Source organism: Staurois parvus, unplaced genomic scaffold (genome assembly GCF_062004578.1).
Source record: "Staurois parvus isolate SC_StPar_1 unplaced genomic scaffold, SC_StPar_1.0 ptg000820l, whole genome shotgun sequence".
Lineage (NCBI taxonomy): Eukaryota > Metazoa > Chordata > Amphibia > Anura > Ranidae > Staurois > Staurois parvus.
This window is the reverse complement of record NW_028318616.1, coordinates 1,026,909-1,045,983: the sequence shown is the minus strand read 5'-3', so window position 1 is coordinate 1,045,983 and position 19,075 is coordinate 1,026,909. Positions and strand designations below refer to the sequence as shown.

General features: G+C 43.5%; 1 protein-coding gene across 1 annotated transcript; it reads right to left on the bottom strand.

Moving 5' to 3' along the window:
- Window positions 1-1,762: 1,762 nt before the first annotated feature.
- On the bottom strand, window positions 1,763-18,497 carry CENPS (centromere protein S). The gene is made up of 5 exons (XM_089655114.1): window positions 18,338-18,497; window positions 15,980-16,109; window positions 10,374-10,407; window positions 5,198-5,264; window positions 1,763-2,164 (listed from the first exon to the last, which is right to left on the bottom strand). The coding sequence occupies exons 1-5, from the start codon at window positions 18,374-18,376 to the stop codon at window positions 2,000-2,002; spliced, it is 435 nt and encodes a 144-aa protein (XP_089511240.1). The 5' UTR covers window positions 18,377-18,497; the 3' UTR covers window positions 1,763-1,999.
- Between the last annotated feature and the right edge of the window lie 578 nt (window positions 18,498-19,075).

Below are 19,075 nucleotides of genomic sequence, written 5' to 3'. Positions count from 1 at the left end.
TTTTAGCTCATTTAATACGCTTTTCCCTATCCCATACTGTGTTACAGAGCTGTACTGGAGTCACCAAGAGTCCTAGATGTACTGGAGTCACGGAAAGTCCTGGCTGTACTGGAGTCAATGAGAGTCCTACTTATACTGGAACCACTAAGAGTCCAGGCTATGCTGGAGTCACCAAGAATCCTAGATGTAATGGAGTCACAGAAAGTCCTAGTTATACTGGAACCACTAAGCGCCCAAGCTATGCTGGAGTCACCAAGAGTCCTAGATGTACTGCAACGAACAAGGGTCCTAGCTGTATTGGAACCATTCAGGGTCCTAGCTGTACTGGTGTCACCAAGTGCCTTGACTGTACTGGAGTCACATAGGGTCCTAGCTGTACTGAACCAAAGAGGGTCCTGGCTGTACTAGAGTCACTGAGAGTCCTAGTTATACTGGAACCACTAAGGGTCCTAGCTATGCTGGAGTCACCAAGAGTCCTAGATGTACTGGAACCAATGAGGCTCCTAGCTGTACTGGAGTCACTGAGGGTCTTGACTGTACTGGAACTGAGGGTCCTGGCTGTACTGGAGTCACCGAGGGTCCTGGCTGTACTAGAGTCACCGAGGGTCCTAGTTGTATTGGAACCATTGAGGTTACTAGCTGTACTGGAGTCACAGAGGGTCCTGGCTGTACTGGAGTCACCAAGAGTCCTAGTTATACTGGAAGCACCAAGTGTCCTGGTTGTAATGGAACCGCCGAGGGGCCTAGCTTTGCTGGAACCACCAAGGATCCTATCTGTATTGGAGTCACTGAGTGTCCTAGTTATACTGGAATCACCAAGGGTCTTGGCTGTACTGGAACTATTGAGGGTCCTAGCTGTACTGGAGTCACAGAAAGTCCTGGCTGTACTGGAACCACCGAGGGTCCTAACTTTATAGGAACTATTGAGGTTCCTGGCTGTACTGGAGTCACAGAGGATCCTGGCTGTACTGGAGTCACAGAGGATCCTAGCTGTACTGGAGTCACCGAGAGTCCTAGTTATACTGGAACCCCTGAAGGTCCTGGTTGTAATGGAACCATCGAGGGGCCTAGCTTTGCTAGAACCACCGAGGGTCCTGGCTGTACTGGAGTCACAGAGGATCCTGGCTGTACTGGAGTCACGGGGAGTCCTAGTTATACTGGAACCCCTGAAGGTCCTGGTTGTAATGGAACCATCGAGGGGCCTAGCTTTGCTGGAACCAACGAGGGTCCTGGCTGTACTGGAACCACCAAGGGTCCTAGCTGTACTGGAGTCACCGAGAGTCCTAGTTATACTGGAACCACCGGGGGTCCTGGCTGTACTGGAACCAAGAGTCCTGGCTGTACTGGAACCACTGAGGGTCCTGGCTGTACTGGAGCCAAGAGTCCTGGCTGTACTGGAACCACTGAGGGTCCTGGCTGTACTGGAACCACCAAGAGTTGTAGCAGTACTGGAGTCACCGAGCATCCTAGCTATATTGGAACCACCGAGGATTCTAGCTGTACTGAAGTCACCGAGGGTCCTGTATTTATTGGAGTCACTCTGGGTCCTACTTATTACTTCTGTTTCCAGATCTGAAGTCCGTGGGTTCTCTACATACAGTTGTATTAAAAAGGTCTCACCTCCAGGATCCCTTTACCTACACCGACGTCGCAGACTATCAGGGATCAAGGGATGATTATAAACCCAGAAGAAAAGGACAGTCTTCCCCTCATACTTAATAGTCTTTTCTAAACATAAGCCGTATAAAACTGATGACCGGTATGAACAGCAAAGAACCTCTTTATTATTGCCAAGGTGTGCGTATTCTTTATAGATTTGTCTGTGATAACTCACGGAATGTGATGGCAGTATAGAACACGTACATTTTATAACCATCAATAAATACCTGTTACTATATACTACTGTCCTAATATATACACAGAGTTCAACAATTAAAGTCCATTCAGATCTTTTCCTGGGAACGTTCTGAAAAGAAATATCTGAACTGATGCGACGTCTTCACTCCATGTCCTGGTCTTCAGAGTCCGGCACCGCAGAATCGCCATCTGACGGCAGCTTTCCCTTCCCAGCACCAACTGATTTCTTCTTTTTCTTCTTTTTCTTCTCTTTCTGCTCCTGGTTATTGGAAGCAATTTCCTCACCGTATGCACTGATGTGAGCGTGCTACAATATAAAAGACATCAATGAGACAGGAACAATACAAATACCTCAAAGATCAAGCTCTCATTTTTACAACTGAAGACAACAAAATGCAAGGTCAGGTCTGCTTGTCTTGTACCCGACACCTCCATAAAAAATAATAATGTTGTTGTTTTTTATGTATAACCAGTTAAATAAAAAAAAAGTTAGCAGCTACAATGGGCATAGAAAAGAATCCCCCCCCTTTAAAATAATCACATTATGTTGCTTTGCAGCCTGAAATGAAGACAGGCACAGTTTTTGTTTTATCCATCTGTATTTACTCAGTGCAACTTCTAACATCCAAGTGATAGATATATTAACATGTCAAAAAATAAAATAAAATTCAAAAACAGAATCACTTAGTTGGAAAAAGGATCCCCCCCTTGTGTTAGTATTTTGTTGAACCCCCTTTTGCTTTAATTCCATCCTCCAGTCTGTTGGGATGTCTCTACTAACTTTTCACATCCAGACTTTGCAATATTTGCCCGCTCTTCTCTGCAGAACTGCTCAAGTTCAGTTAGATCTGATGGTGACCGTTTTTGGACTGCAATCTTCAAGTCATTCCACAGATTTTCAATGGGGTTTAGGTCTGGGCTCTGACTAGGCCATTCAAGGACATTCACCTTTTTCTCCTCCAACCACTGTGGGCTCATGTTTGCTGTGTGCTTTGGGTCATGGTCATGTTGGAAGGTAAACCTTCTTCCCATTGACAACTTTTAGGCAGAGGGCAGATTTTCCTCAAGAATGTTATTGTTTTTTGCACCATCCATTTTTCCTTCTATCCTGACAAGTGCTCCAGTCCCTGCTACAGAGAAACTGCAGCTGCTTCAGAGTTGCTGTAGGCCTCTAGTTAGCCTCTCTAACCAGTTTCCTCCTGGTTCTTTCATCCAGTTTGGAGCGACATCCTGATCCAGGGAGGGTCGGTGTTGTAACAAATACCTTCCATTTCTCAATAATAGACTTCACTCTGCTTCTACACAGTGATAAAGCCTTTGAAATTTTGTTGTATCTATCTCCTGACTTGTGCCTGTCCACAACTTTATACCGGAGATCTATTGACAGTGCCTTGTTACCCATAGTTGATTGTTTGCTTCACTATTGCACTATTAGGGACTGAAATGCTCCAGGAAAGCTCTTTTCATGCTGAGCTAATCAAAATGACCACAGCTGATCACAGTTGAAAGTCAGATTCCTTTGTCTGCCATTGAGCAGGTGATTAGCTACACTTGATTGAGTTTATTTTTAGGGGGGGTTCTTTTTTCCAACTCAGCAATTTTGTTTTGTATTTTTTTTTCTTTCATTTTGGTGCTATATCTTTCACTTGGATATCATACGTTGTACTGAGTGAATAAAGCTGGATAAAACATAAGCTGTGGCTGTCTTCATTTCAGGCTGCAAAGCAACAAAATGTGATTATTAAAGGGGGGGGGTATTATTTTTTATTCCCAAAGTATAAGGCTCAGTTTACACTTGTTATTGTGGAGTTGTAAAACAGGTTTAGGTGCTTATTTAGCATTCCTCAACCGCTCCCCCCCCCCCACATAGGAGAATATAAATGTAGTCAGAGCTGGGACAAGGTGTGGGCAGGAAGGGCAGCTGCCCCGGGTGCAGGGCAGTAAGGGGGCAAAGAATAGATGCAGGGTATGAAGACAGATCATACTCAGATACAAGGCTGGGACAAGGGGTGGGCAGGAGGGACAGATCCCCTGGACATGATGGTTTATAGCAGGGATGGGGGCTCTCTGTGCCAACTGCTTCTGTTACAAGGATGACAGGAGTAGTGACTGCTAACTCTAAAGGGAAGGGGGGACACAGTGTGGCATCTTTGCCCTGGGCGCTGGATGGCGCCTTAAAAATTGTCCCCACTCAAGTGAATGGGGCCGCAATGCATACAATCCACCACTGGTTGCTCTTCAGAGGGCCAATGCAACTGTAAATGAGTCCTTAAAGTGTAAAAAATATTCACCTTACACCCCAGCTTTTGGCAAGCTCACCCAGGCAAGGGTGACTTCACTGAGCCTTCGTGAGAAAGCTGAGGATCCCAAATCTTATAAGAGGAGAGTACCGCACAGTGCACTCATTCTCCCAAACCTCTGGGATCCCCAGCATCACCAGGATCCTGGCACAATGCCTAGCGACGTCACCGGCTTATAATGGAAGCAGCCAGAAACTGGAGTGTTAGGTGAGGTGCTTTTACTTTTTTTTTGCATTGAAAATTGATCATCCAAGGAGAATTTGTTTTTTTTTCCTCAGCCAATGGGTAGTTATAGTTTAAATGGAGGAGTGAGGGCCTACAAGAGGCTTAGAGTTGAACTAAAAATCACTGATTTAATCGTTTCCCAAAATAGTTACATTCATGACATGCCGTGAATGATAACGGTCACAGTTGCTTGAGCTCTCAACCAAACTGTCAAACCATGGCTGGTGTCACAGCTGATCACATGTGCAGGATCATGGTTGTTGCAGATAAACCCCCACCCCCACCCCGCATACACGCACAAGGGGACACCCCCCACCCCGCATACACGCACAAGGGGACACCCCCCTCCTTCCCAGCATATACACACAAGGGGACACCCCTCCTCTTTCCCCGCATACACGCACAAGGGGACACACACCCCCTCCTTCCCCGCATACACGCACAAGGGGACACACACCCCCTCCTTCCCCGCATACACACACAAGGGGGCACCCCCCCTCCTTCCCCGCATACACGCACAAGGGGACACCCCCCCTCCTTCCCCGCATACACGCACAAGGGGACACACAAGGGGACACCCCCCTCCTTCCCCGCATATACACACAAGGGGACACCCCCCCTCCTTCCCCGCATACACGCACAAGGGGACACACACCCCCTCCTTCCCCGCATACACACACAAGGGGACACCCCCCCCTCCTTCCCCGCATACACACACAAGGGGACACCCCCCCCTCCTTCCCCGCATACACGCACAAGGGGACACCCCCCCCCCTCCTACCCCATATACACGCACAAGATTAAAAAGACGTTACCAGTGATCGACTCCGTCGGGAAAGCAGTTTCACATCGTCCACGTTAATTGTGGATCTTTTTCCATGCCTACACAAAGAAGGATGAGACTTTGTCAGAGTGGTTGCAGGAAGGGAAATCAGGGTTCATCCTCATTGGTAAGTGGAGCACATAAACAACCAGAGTATTCCTAGCATTCCAATATACATAACATCAAATACACTAAAACTTTGTCATGGCTGCATCAGATGTGTATACAGTGAAGGAAAGAAGTATTTGATCCTCTGCTGATTTTGAATGTTTGCCCACTCACAAAGAAATGATCAGTCTAAAAATCGAATGTTCGGTGTATTGTAACACAGAGACAGAATAGCAACAAAAAATTCAGCAAAAATGCGTCTAACAAATGATGACTGATTTGCATGTTCATGAGGGAAAAGAGTATTTGATCCCCTTCTCAAAACATGACTTAGTACTTGTTGGCAAATCCCTTGTTGGCAATCACAGAGGTCAGACATTTCCTGTAGTTGGCCACCAGGTTTGCACACATCTCAGGAGGGATTTTGGCCCACTCCTCTTGGCAGATCCTCTCCAAGTCATTAAGGTTTGCCAAGCCAAGATGTGCCATGCTGATAGATTCATACCCAAAAAGACTGCGTGCTGGGATCACATCAAAAGGTGCTTAAACTAAGTATTAGTTTAAGGGTGTGCACACTTATGCAACCATATTATTTTAGTTTTTTTATTTTTACTTCCCTGCACCTAAAAGATTTCAATTTATTGTTCAACTGAGTTGTACAGTTTATAGGTTACATTAAAAGGTGGAAAAAGTTCTGAAATAATTTATCTTTGTCTCATTTTTTTTCACAGAAACCTGACATTTTAACAGGGGTGTGTAGACATTTTCTATCCACTGTACCATTGAGTATGCTACATACGTGATGCTTTACTTTATAGATATTATACATGCATCTACTCCTGAAAAAGTGAACAAAGTCACGAAACGCGTCAAATTTTTGGATGCCATTTGAATCATGTATTGACATCTGGATTGTATATGGTCAGCAGTATACCAGCTTTTTTTCCCCTTGACAAATGAAATCCTCATTTGAAAACTGCATTTTGCATTTACTCGGGTTAGCTTTGTGTAATATTAAAATTTGTTTTTTGATCTGAATCATTTAAGTGTGAAAAGAAAAAAAATATATTCAGGAAGGGGGCAAGTACTTTTTCACAGCACTGAATGTGTGACTACGAGGCGGGAATTGCCTTGGATGCAAATGATTGGCCCATTACAGTTTAGGAGGGAATCTGAACACACCCGAGCTCATCCCTACCTCTGACTACTCCTCTACCCGGCTATTTTTGGGCAGAACGTCCAGAGTTCCGCTTTAAATTTCTGGGGTAAACGTGGAAGCTTTGCTAGACATGTCATCCACTAATGTAGTGCACAAAAGAGCATTGAAAACTCGGAGTAATCCTTGAAGAGGGTAAAGCATGGCAGGCACACAGATGCGAGGAAGCAGAAAAGATTTGTTACGTTGAAGGCAATTTGCAGACATAAAGAATCCACATTCTATTGCCGAAAGCTTCCCTTGTCGGCACAAGTGTGACACCTGCGAGATCAGAGGACCCTAAAAACGTGTTTATCTGCTTCCAGAAGGAGATGAATTCATTCTAAACAATTCAGAGTCGTAATTAAAGCAAATCGTGCGCTTACACCTGTTTGTAATTTAATCGAGCACAATTCATACCCAGCTCTTGGTAAACACGGATCTTTTCAAGCAAGCCAGAATGACTCGAAAACTGATGTCAGGTTCCTATATTCACTCCACAAAGGAAAGTGGATCCTGAGCGTCAGGACAGGCTCATTGTAAAAGAGGTGAAACAGCCTGGAGTCCCAAATGTGAGGTGTACTGTCCTGGGTACAACGATGGAGAGGAGAAGAGCGGAGAGAAGGGAATGGAGAGGAGAGGAGAAAGGAAATGAAAAGAAAACTATATAAAAAGGAAAAATAAAAGGATAGAAAAAGGTAAAAAGGTTAAAAGGAAAAAGAAAGGCAAAAAAGAAAAGGACAGACAAGGAACAGAAAAGGTAAAATGAAAGGTAAAAGGAAAAGGAAAGGTGAAAGTTAAAAGGAAAGGTGAAAGGTAAAAGGAAAGGTGAAAGGTAAAAGGAAAGGTGAAAGGTAAAAGGAAAGGGAAGGGAAAAGGAAAGAGAAGGGAAAAGGAAAGAGAAGGGAAAAGGAAAGGGAAAACAGAATGGTAAAAGGAAAGGTGAAAGGAAAAGTAAAAGGAAAGGAAATGTGAAATGAAAGGGAAACGAAAAAGGAAAGAAAATGGAAAAGGAAGGGGAAAAGATAGGAAAGAGAAAGGGAAGGGAAAAGGAAAGGAAACTGAAAAAGGAAAGGAAAGGGAAAAGGAAAGGGAAGGGAAAGGTAAAAGTAAAGGAAATGTGAAATGAAAGGGAAACGAAAAAGTAAAGAAAATGGAAAAGGAAGGGGAAAAGATAGGAAAGAGGAAAGGAAGGGAAAAGGGAAGGGAAAAGGGAAGAGAAAAGGGAAGAGAAAAGGGAAGAGAAAAGGAATGGGAAAAGGAAAAGGTAAAAGTAAAAGGAAAGGTGAAAGTAAAAGGAAAGGAATGGTGGAAAAAAGGAAAGGTGAAAAAAGTAAAAGGAAAGGAATGGTGAAAAAAGGAAAGGTGAAAGGAAAGTAACAGTAAAAGGAGCGTAAAGGTGAAAAAAAAAGGAAAGGTAAAAGGGAACGGTAAAATAAAAGGTGAAAGGAAAAGTAACAGAAATGGTAAAAGGAAAAGAAAAAGGTAAAAATGGAAAGATAAAAGTAAATAGGAAAAAATAAAGGGAAAAAGAAGCAGAAAAGGAAATAAAAGAGGAAAGGGGAGATTTTCCAAGCCAGGTACCTAACAGAATTGGTTATATAAGCCCTTCCTATATCAGATCGTGAGTAAGAGGGAGCCATGCTGTGCGGTCTCCCATAGCTCTCACCTATGACATGTTTAGGAGGTGTAGCCACTCTCAGGTTGAAATTTTATAAACTCTGTTAAAAGTGTGAGGACGCACAAAACAAGCACTTTTATCATGGAAAGGATTGTAGCATTTTCAAAGATGACACTGAGTTAAGGTGATACAGGTAGTTGGATACAAATCATTGCTCGGAGGAGCTCTTCCTTAAGTCTAAATCAGCAATGGAAAAGAATTGTGCTCCTATGAACCAAGAGAGGAATTCTTTCCTGAACTTCACACATCAATCATGGTGATAGAACCTCGGGGGTGGGCACAAACAGAGCACAACGCCCAATGATATTACAGCAGTAACACAACAAATAAGTGTTGGGGTCTGGTTTACAGAATCATCCATTTCAGCATGACAAATAACCGTAATAGGTTAGGTTTTAGAATTTTAAAGTTGAACTCCAGACAAAAAAAACTAAAAAAGTATAACACACACACTGATTTGTGCAGGTTTGTGTTTATTAGAAAAATGAATAGGTGTATTTTTTGGGGGCAACTACTGGAAGTACATGAATCTGACTTAATATCAGCCTCCTTCAACCCCTTGTACAGCGGGGCTCAGACTGAAAGAGGCAGAATCAGCACATTCAACCAATCAGTTGTGCTGCTGTGCTCATATGCTAACAAGGGACATGCTGATAGGTGGAGAGCAGAGTGACAGAGAGAAGCTTTCTGGGTGGGTACAGTGAAGACATTAAAGATACAGACACCCCAAAATGGGTGGATACAAGAGGAAAGCCAGGACCAGTAAGAGGATCATGTTAGATCCCAGCTGAAGGGGGAACGTGCTGTCTGACCTATTATAACATTAAGGTCAATATAAGAAGGTGAGGGCCCACCATGGAATCACATTTGCGGTGGGGCACATCATTTTATAAACATTTACAGCACCGGGATAGTGGGGTCACTCACCAGTCGGATCATCTGTGGAGATTTATATTGGAGTGGAAGAGACTTTATGGATCACAATTATTACGATCTGAAGAGACTTTATAGAGATTTGTTTATTGTTTTGTTCATGTGAATAATATTTTGATATCACTTTACCATTTTTTTGGTGGTTTAAATTGTTTTATATGGGCAGCGTAACACTTGTATCAATTTTGTCCTATTGCTTTGAATGTGATCAACTCACGTTATTAAAGCTATTCTAAGGGTTCAATTTTTTTTTTTTGTAGAAATAACAAACATGTCTATACTAACCTGCTGTATGCAGTGGTTTTGCACAGAGCAGCTTGGATCCTTCTCTTATCAGGTCCCCCGCAGGCTTTCCTGGCCCCTCCCTCCTGTCGGGTGCCCCCACAGCAAGCAGCTTGCTATGGGGGCACCCGCTGCTCCATGTGTCTATTTACATACAGAGCTGCGGCTTTGCCCCGCCCCTTCTCTCTCCTCATTGGCTGACTGGCTGGGATTGACAGCAGTGAGATCCAATGGCTTCTGCTTGCTGTCTCACCCAATGAGGAGGCAGGGACCCGGAACAGCTGAAGCTGTCATTCACATTGCTGGATTGCGATGAGGCTCAGGTAAGTATTGAGGGGGCTGGGGGCACTGCTGCATACAGAAAGGTTTTTACCTTCATGCACAGAATACATTAAGGTACAAAACCTTCAGCCTTTACAACCACTTTAATGACTGCAGCAGCTTTGGCACATTACTCATGTATATTGGTTGGTCGAGGGATCACAATTAGCGGCAGATAAGCTCACCTCTCTACGATTTCCCCTTCACCGTCCAGCCACAGTCTAGGGGAGGGACAAGACCTAGCGGTTTTATTTTACTGCAGTGTATAAAAAGTCAAATCCCTGGGCTGGATGTGCTGGGTGACAGAGCTGTGTACCTCTTGGGACTGGATGGACAGAATAATAAATCGTTTAGCAGATAAAGCAGCTTCCATACGTATGTCATCTGTATATTTAGCTGCCTGCCTAGAGTTCATCTTTAAACTTTTCTTCCATAAAAAAAAATTACAGGAATATTTTTGGCAAAATTAGAAGTCTTAAGTGTTCTGTAAATTTTTTTCCGGATTAAAATATTAAATCCGGGTTAGTATGCAAGACGTTAAAATGCGTATTATACACATGCTTCAGGAAGACGCCACTCTCAGGACAAGTAGGCCGGCAGGAGCAGTAAGGAAAGCATAATGCGGGTTATCATCTCCTCCTCACTTACCGTGCAAACATCTCAAGGTCTTTTGCAAATGTTTCTGTAGAGTGAAAAAAAATGGAAATGAGATTTCTAATTAGAGAGATGGGGGTAACTCATAATTAAAGATCTTGGAAGGACATCAAGATAAAGCACTTCACGTGAATCGCTCAGAAGCCGAAAAAGGACAATGTGATGTTAAGTCATTGTGAGATAAAGGAATCTACGCCACCGCGGCTCATAATAAAAAAAAAAAGGTTTTATCAAGATTTGTCAATTGATTTACATTTTTATATAAAAATGTTTTCAGCACTATAGTCATGTGTTAGATATATGTACAGCTATTTTTGTATCAAGTTATTTTTGAGGGGGATGTTCTATTTAAAAAAAAAAAAAAAAAGGCCAAAGAACATAAATGATCATTTTTAAAAAGCAGCTTATGGGGAAAAAAATAATGATTGTCCTAGATTGTAAGCTCCCAGGATCAGGGCCCTCCTTTCCCTCTTGGATTGAACTGCATTGTTGCTGTATTGTCTCCCTTTATATTGTAAAGCGCTGAGCTGTTGGCGCTATATAAATCCTGTATAATAATAATAATAATAATTTTATATAAATCCTGTATAATAATAATAATATATAAATCCTGTATAATAATAATATATAAATTCTGTATAATAATAATATATAAATCCTGTATAATATATAAATCCTGTATAATAATAATAATATATAAATTCTGCATAATAATAATATATAAATCCTGTATAATAATATATAAATCCTGTATAATAATAATAATAATAATATATAAATTCTGTATAATAATAATAATAATATATAAATCCTGTATAATAATATATAAATCCTGCATAATAATAATAATATATAAATCCTGTATAATAATAATATATAAATCCTGTATAATAATAATAATAATAATATATAAATCCTGTATAATATATAAATCCTGCATAATAATAATAATATATAAATCCTGTATAATAATAATATATAAATCCTGTATAATAATAATAATAATAATATATAAATCCTGTATAATAATAATATATAAATCCTGTATTATAATAATAATAATAATATATAAATCCTGTATAATAATAATAATATATAAATCCTGTATAATAATAATATATAAATCCTGTATTATAATAATAATAATAATTCATGTGTATTAATTATTACAAATTGATTGATTTTACATATATGGACTCATTATGGACGTTTTATTCAGTTATGTCACTATTTTATTTTTTGTAGCTATTATTTAGCAGCGTCGCATCACTTATTTATTTTTCATTTATATTAATGCCATCCCCTCCCAAAGTGTTGGCACATCTGAACATTATTATTATGTGAATATTATTACTATTATCGATTTATATCAATCCCGCCACCTCTCATTGTGTGGGTATATCTGAGCATTAAAGGATAAGTTCAGCTTTTTGACAAAAATAATAAATGCACTTTTTTTGCAGGTAGTAAAATGTGCATTTATTATTTTTGCCCAAAGAAGCCTGGAAAGCATTGCAGCAGAGATCAGTAAATGGCTGGTGCCACGCAGGTCTCCTGCAGAGCTGTCAGAATATCTGCTTGCCGCATGGGATGTACGGGATGTACGACCAAGTAGATATTCTGACAGGAAGCTTCAATGAACTACTATGGTGCTCCACAGTGCCGTGGTAGTTCATTGAAAACTACAAGCCGACAGTCGCTAAGGCTGCTGGGACTTGTAGGCTCTCATTCACAGAACTCTGATGCGGCTGTGTGGGTGGAGCCCTGCATGGCCACGCCGTTTTCAAATCTGACAGATAGTATGGGGAAAGGGGGGGCAGCGGGTCCAGCTGCAGCTATGGTTAAATGTTACATGTTCCACCCTAAAAATGGGTGGAACATAACATTTTCCCAAAGGTGAACTTATCCTTTAAAGCGCTATTAAACCCAAACCAAAAATATAACACATTGCAGCTTACCAATCCTTAGATGTGGTGGCTGCATCAGTTTTCTTTTCTGTGGCTTTTTTCCCCCCTCTGTAATCTGGCCATTAACACACCACTCTGCATGAATGAGCACAGGCGGCACAGCAGATAGCAGCAATGTCACTCTTGGGGGTTTGAAAAGGTCGACTGTATTAGCAGATTTAAATACACTAACAAAGTGAAGCCAAACTTCAGTTAACACTTTTTAACCACTTGAGCTCCAGAAGGTTTTACCCCCTTCATGACCAAGCCATTTTTTTCCTATTTAGAGCTGCGCTGCTTTAAGCGGTAGTTGTGCGGTCATGCAACACTGTACCCAAAATTTATATAATTGTTTTTTTACACAAATAGAGCTTTATTTTGGTGGTATTTGATCACCACTGGGTTTTTCTTTTATATAAATGGAAAAAAGACCGAAAAGTAAAAAAGAAAAAACAGTATTGTGTACTTTGTTATAAAACATATCCAATTAAAAAATGTAAATTTCTTCATAAATTTTTGCCAAAATGTATTCTGCTACATGTCTTTGGGAAGAAAAATCCCAATAAGTGCATATTGATTGGTTTGCATGAAAGTTCTAGTTATGTACTACTAATGGCGGGAATCAGAGACTTATAAGGGGACTGTAATAGTGCGGGCAAACTGGCACTAACTGACGCTGGGGGGAACTGACTAACTGCCACTGACACTAATACAGTGACCAGTGATAATACTATACACTATCACTGTACTAATGACACTGGCTAGGAAGAGGCTAAAATCTAGGGTGATCAAGAGGTTAAATGTGTGCCTAACCCAGTGTTTCTCAACTCCAGTCCTCATGGACCCCCAACAGGTCATGTTTTCAGGATTTCCCTCAGATGAAACAGCTGTGGTAATTACTAAGGGTGTGAAACTGATCAAATCACCTGTGCAAAATAATGGAAATCCTGAAAACATGACCTGTTGGGGGTCCATGAGGACTGGAGTTGAGAAACACTGGCCTAACCTAACAATGTGTAATATGTGCTGCTTTTACAACAGATCTTTGTTTCTTATCCCTGCTTTGCAGAGATGAGAAACAGAGAAATTGTCCTCTGTAGAGAGCCTTGTGTTGACAATCAACACAGAGCTCCATGCTGTGATTGGGCACAGCAAATCAGCAGGTCCCAGCCATGAATCGTTTGCTGATACAATCACAGCCATTTATATCAATGCCATCACCTCCCATAGTGTAGGTTATCTGCACATTATTACTATACATTTACATTAATGGTGCCACCTCTACTGTTCAAAAAATTAGATATATCAAGGTTGGGTAAAACAGATAATACAAAACATAAAATGTATCCAATGACAATGCAAACAATTATATACAAAAATGAGAGCAATAAGAAGACGCCATAGGGAGAGCCTGACCTGTGCAAGTCTAGAATTTAGAGAGGAAAAAAAGTAGGGAAGGGGAGGTAACAGAATGAGAAGACTGTGTGATCTGTGTTCTTTGTCAGATGGTGGAGGAGGAAGCAGTGCTGGATCAGGAAGTTTTATTATTATTATACAGGATTTATGGCACCAACAGTTTGCTCAGCGCTTTACAATATAACAGGAGACAATACAGCAACAATACAGCTAAAAACAAGAGGGATAGGAGGGCCCTGATCCTGGGAGCTTACAATCTAGGAGCTTTACGGGGGATATTTACTAAAACTGTTGAGTCCAAAAACTGGTGCAGCTGTGCATGGGAGCCAATCAGCTTCTGACTTCAGCTTGTTCAATTAAGCTTTGACAAGAAAACCTGGAAGCTGATTGGTTTCTATGCAGAGCTGTACTAGATTTTGCAGTCTCTGGGTTCAGGTAAAGCAACCCTATATTAAGTGACTGTGTGAGTCATAATAGATAAAAGAGGAGAAAGCAGGCCCAGATGACACCACAATGACATGATTGTGAGCCCAGGTGACACCACACTGCAATGAGTGTGATCCCAGACCCAGATGACACCACACTGGCATGAGTGTGATCCCAGACCCAGGTGACACCACACTGACATGAGTGTGATCCCAGACCCAGGTGACACCACACTGACATGAGTGTGACCCCAGACCCAGGTGACACCACACTGACATTAGTGTGACCCCAGACCCAGGTGACACCACACTGACATGAGTGTGACCCCAGACCCAGGTGACACCACACTGACATGAGTGTGACCCCAGACCCAGGTGAAACCACACTGACATGAGTGTGACCCCAGACCCAGGTGACACCACACTGACATGAGTGTGACCCCAGACCCAGGTGACACCACACTGACATGAGTGTGACCCCAGACCCAGGTGACACCACACTGACATGAGTGTGACCCCAGACCCAGGTGACACCACACTGATATGAGTGTGACCCCAGACCCAGGTGACACCACACTGACATGAGTGTGACCCCAGACCCAGGTGACACCACACTGACATGAGTTTGACCCCAGACCCAGGTGACACCACACTGACATGAGTGTGAACCCAGACCCAGGTGACACCACACTGACATGAGTGTGACCCCAGACCCAGGTGACACCACACTGACATGAGTGTGACCCCAGACCCAGGTGACACCACACTGATATGAGTGTGACCCCAGACCCAGATGACACCACACTGACATGAGTGTGACCCCAGACCCAGGTGACACCACACTGATATGAGTGTGACCCCAGACCCAGGTGACACCACACTGATATGAGTGTGACCCCAGACCCAGGTGACACCACACTGACATGAGTGTGACCCCAGACCCAGGTGACACCACACTGACATGAGTGTGACCCCAGACCCCGGTGACACCACACTGACATGAGTGACCCCAGATCCAGACACCACACTGACATGAGTGTGACCCCAGACGACACCACACTGACATGAATGTGACTCCAGACCCAGATGACACCACACTGACATGAGTGTGACCCCAGACCCAGATGACACCACACTGACAGTGTGACCCCCAGACGACACCACACTGACATGAGTGTGACTCCAGATGACACCACACTGACATGAGTGTGACTCCAGATGACACCACACTGACATGAGTGTGACTCCAGACCCAGACGACACCACACTGACATGAGTGACCCCAGATCCAGATGACACCGCACTGACATGAGTGTGACCCCAGACCCAGGTGACACCACACTGACATGAGTGACCCCAGCCCCAGACGACACCACACCGACAGTGTGACCCCAGACCCAGACGACACCACACTGACATGAGTGTGACCCCAGACTCAGATGACACCACACTGACATGAGTGTGACTCCAGACCCAGATGACACCACACTAACATGAGTGTGACCCCAGACCCAGACGACACCACACTGACATGAGTGATCCCAGATCCAGATGACACCACACTGACATGAGTGTGACCCCAGACCCAGGTGACACCACACTGATATGAGTGTGACCCCAGACGACACCACACCGACAGTGTGACCCCAGACCCAGATGACACCACACCGACAGTGTGACCCCAGACCCAGATGACACCACACCGACAGTGTGACCCCAGACCCAGATGACACCACACCGACAGTGTGACCCCAGACCCACATGACACCACACTGACAGTGTGACCCCAGGCTCCTGTGAAGGTGTCACTTACCACACTGCCGGTAAGTGATTTCGGAAATTGCAGCAATGGCTTGTTTGCTGAACTGAACTTCCTTATCTTCTGCCACCTCCTGACAGAGACCCCCCACCGTGTAATGTACGGCTGCCTTCAAGTGCTTGGGCTGAATAAGAAAAATAAACACATTTTACCTTCTGCAGTTCTAGTCATCATTTTACAAGCTGTACAAAAGTCTAGACAGAACCTGAAGTGAACTTTTCAGCAATTTTACAAGTCTGCATGAATAGATTCTTCCCAAAAGTTCCACCTTTTATGGTTACAAACCCATCCAGGAGCTCCAATCAGTGACTTTGTCTAGGCTGAGATGATGTCATCAGTCTGCTGCAAGAAAGAGGAAGCATTTGCTCAGTCTCCCCTCCCCCAGTGATCAGACAGCTCATTGTAACTTTGTAGCAAGTCACAAGGTAGAGGCTTGCATCAGGGGCTGATCTGTGTCAGACATTTGCACAAGCACCAGAATTTACATGACTGTATCATCATTTAACCAGCATCTCATCCCAGGAAGTAGATGGTGATTCCTTCACAGTCCCTTCTCTCCTCCTCGGCATCTCTCCTGGGGGCACCAGGTTGTGACAGCTTGCAGATTCACAGCTGGGTGCCACATGCGCGAGTCGCACTGTGCCTCCTGATTGGTCCGGCAGTTTTCTGGGACCTGTGAAAGTTCCTAGGAGACTGTGGGAGGTAGGAGGGGGGGCCGAATGTTCGGCTCACTTTGCTGCAGTGAACTGTGCGGAAGTGGGAGCGGGTACCTGTCAAAACCAGGTACTCCCTCCAAAAGGTGCCAAATATGGCAGCGGAGGGGGGAGGAGGTAAATAAGTGAAGCTTCCACTTTTGAGTGGGACTCCGCTTTCATGAAAAATGACATGAAGCCATACAGTGAGCACAGCGTACTAAATACACTAGCTCATTACATCCAGTAGGAGGCGCCAAATACAAACAATCTGAATCAGGCTTGGTGTTGCTGTACATGCCATGTGGAACCACTAGGTGGCGATGTACACACAGCACTCTGCGGCTTGGTGCCTGTGCACTTACAGCACATCTGTGGCTAGGTGGCGCTGTGTACATTATAATCTGCATTTACAGCACATCTGTGGCTAGGTGGCGCTGTGTACATTATAATCTGCAGTTACAGCACATCTGTGGCTAGGTGGCGCTGTGTACATTATAATCTGCATTTACAGCACATCTGTGGCTAGGTGGCGCTGTGTACATTATAATCTGCAGTTACAGCACATCTGTGGCTAGGTGGCGCTGTGTACATTATAATCAGCACTTACAGCACATCTGTGGCTAGGTGGCGCTGTGTACATTATAATCTGCATTTTCAGCACATCTGTGGCTAGGTGGCGCTGTGTACATTATAATCTGCAGTTACAGCACAGCTGTGGCTAGGTGGCGCTGTGTACATTATAATCTGCAGTTACAGCACACCTGTAGCTAGGTGGCGCTGTGTACATTATAATCTGCAGTTACAGCACATCTGTAGCTAGGTGGCGCTGTGTACATTATAATCTGGTTACAGCACATCTGTAGCTAGGTGGCGCTGTGTACATTATAATCTGCACTTACAGCACATCTGTAGCTAGGTGGCGCTGTGTACATTATAATCTGGTTACAGCACATCTGTAGCTAGGTGGCGCTGTGTACATTATAATCTGCACTTACAGCACATCTGTAGCTAGGTGGCGCTGTGTACATTATAATCTGCAGTTACAGCACATCTGTAGCTAGGTGGCTGTAGCTACACATCTGTAGCTAGATTATAATGTACACAACATTATAATCTGCAGTTACAGCACATCTGTGGCTAGGTGGCGCTGTGTACATTATAATCTGCAGTTACAGCACATCTGTAGCTAGGTGGCGCTGTGTACATTATAATCTGCACTTACAGCACAGCTGTGGCTAGGTGGCGCTGTGTACATTATAATCTGCAGTTACAGCACACCTGTAGCTAGGTGGCGCTGTGTACATTATAATCTGCATTTACAGCACATCTGTGGCTAGGTGGCGCTGTGTACATTATAATCTGGTTACAGCACATCTGTAGCTAGGTGGCGCTGTGTACATTATAATCTGCACTTACAGCACATCTGTAGCTAGGTGGCGCTGTGTACATTATAATCTGGTTACAGCACATCTGTAGCTAGGTGGCGCTGTGTACATTATAATCTGCACTTACAGCACATCTGTAGCTAGGTGGCGCTGTGTACATTATAATCTGCAGTTACAGCACATCTGTAGCTAGGTGGCGCTGTGTACATAATATTCTATAATGAACACGGAGCCGGTCTCCGGTGTATATGGAAAGTCGGTGTCTGCCGTACCTGTATCCGGTGCACTCTCCGCTCCTCATCCTCCGCCATGACCGCCACCTCCACTCTTAACTGTCACCAGGCTCCGGGGAACTTTCCCGCCGAGAAATGAAGCGCTACGGACCGCGGAGAGGGACAACGCCAGCAGAGGGCGAAGCGGCCGCGTCACGTGATCGCTGCGGAATGGAAAAGTGTCGCAGAGTGGAGAGTTGGCGCAGGGATGAATCGATCAGAAGTGGGGGAGGGGAGAGGGTCCTTCTAGGTATTACTTGATGTGCTTTAAAAAAAACTTTATTAACCCCTTGCCCTCCAGAGGATTTCCCCCCTTCCTGACCAGGAAATTTTTTGCAATTCGGCGCTGCGTTGCTTTAACTGACAATTGCGCGGTCATGCAACACTGCACGCAAATTAAATTTACACCCTTTTTGACCCACAAAAAAAGACCGACAATTTTGAAAAAAACAATATTTTTAACTTTTTGCTATTAAACATTTAAAATTTTAAATCAAATTTCTCAGTACATTTAGGCCAAAATGTATTCTGCTCCATGTCTTTGCTAAAAGAAAAATCCCAATACATGTAAATTAATTGGTTTACGTGAAAGTTCTACAAATGGCGGTATATATACTGTGATTTTTTATTTTTAATTAGTAATGGCTGCGATCAGCAACTTATAGTGGGACTTCTGACACTGGGGGGGGAACTGACTTGGTGTCACTGACATCCCCAGTGACACCACTACAGTGATCA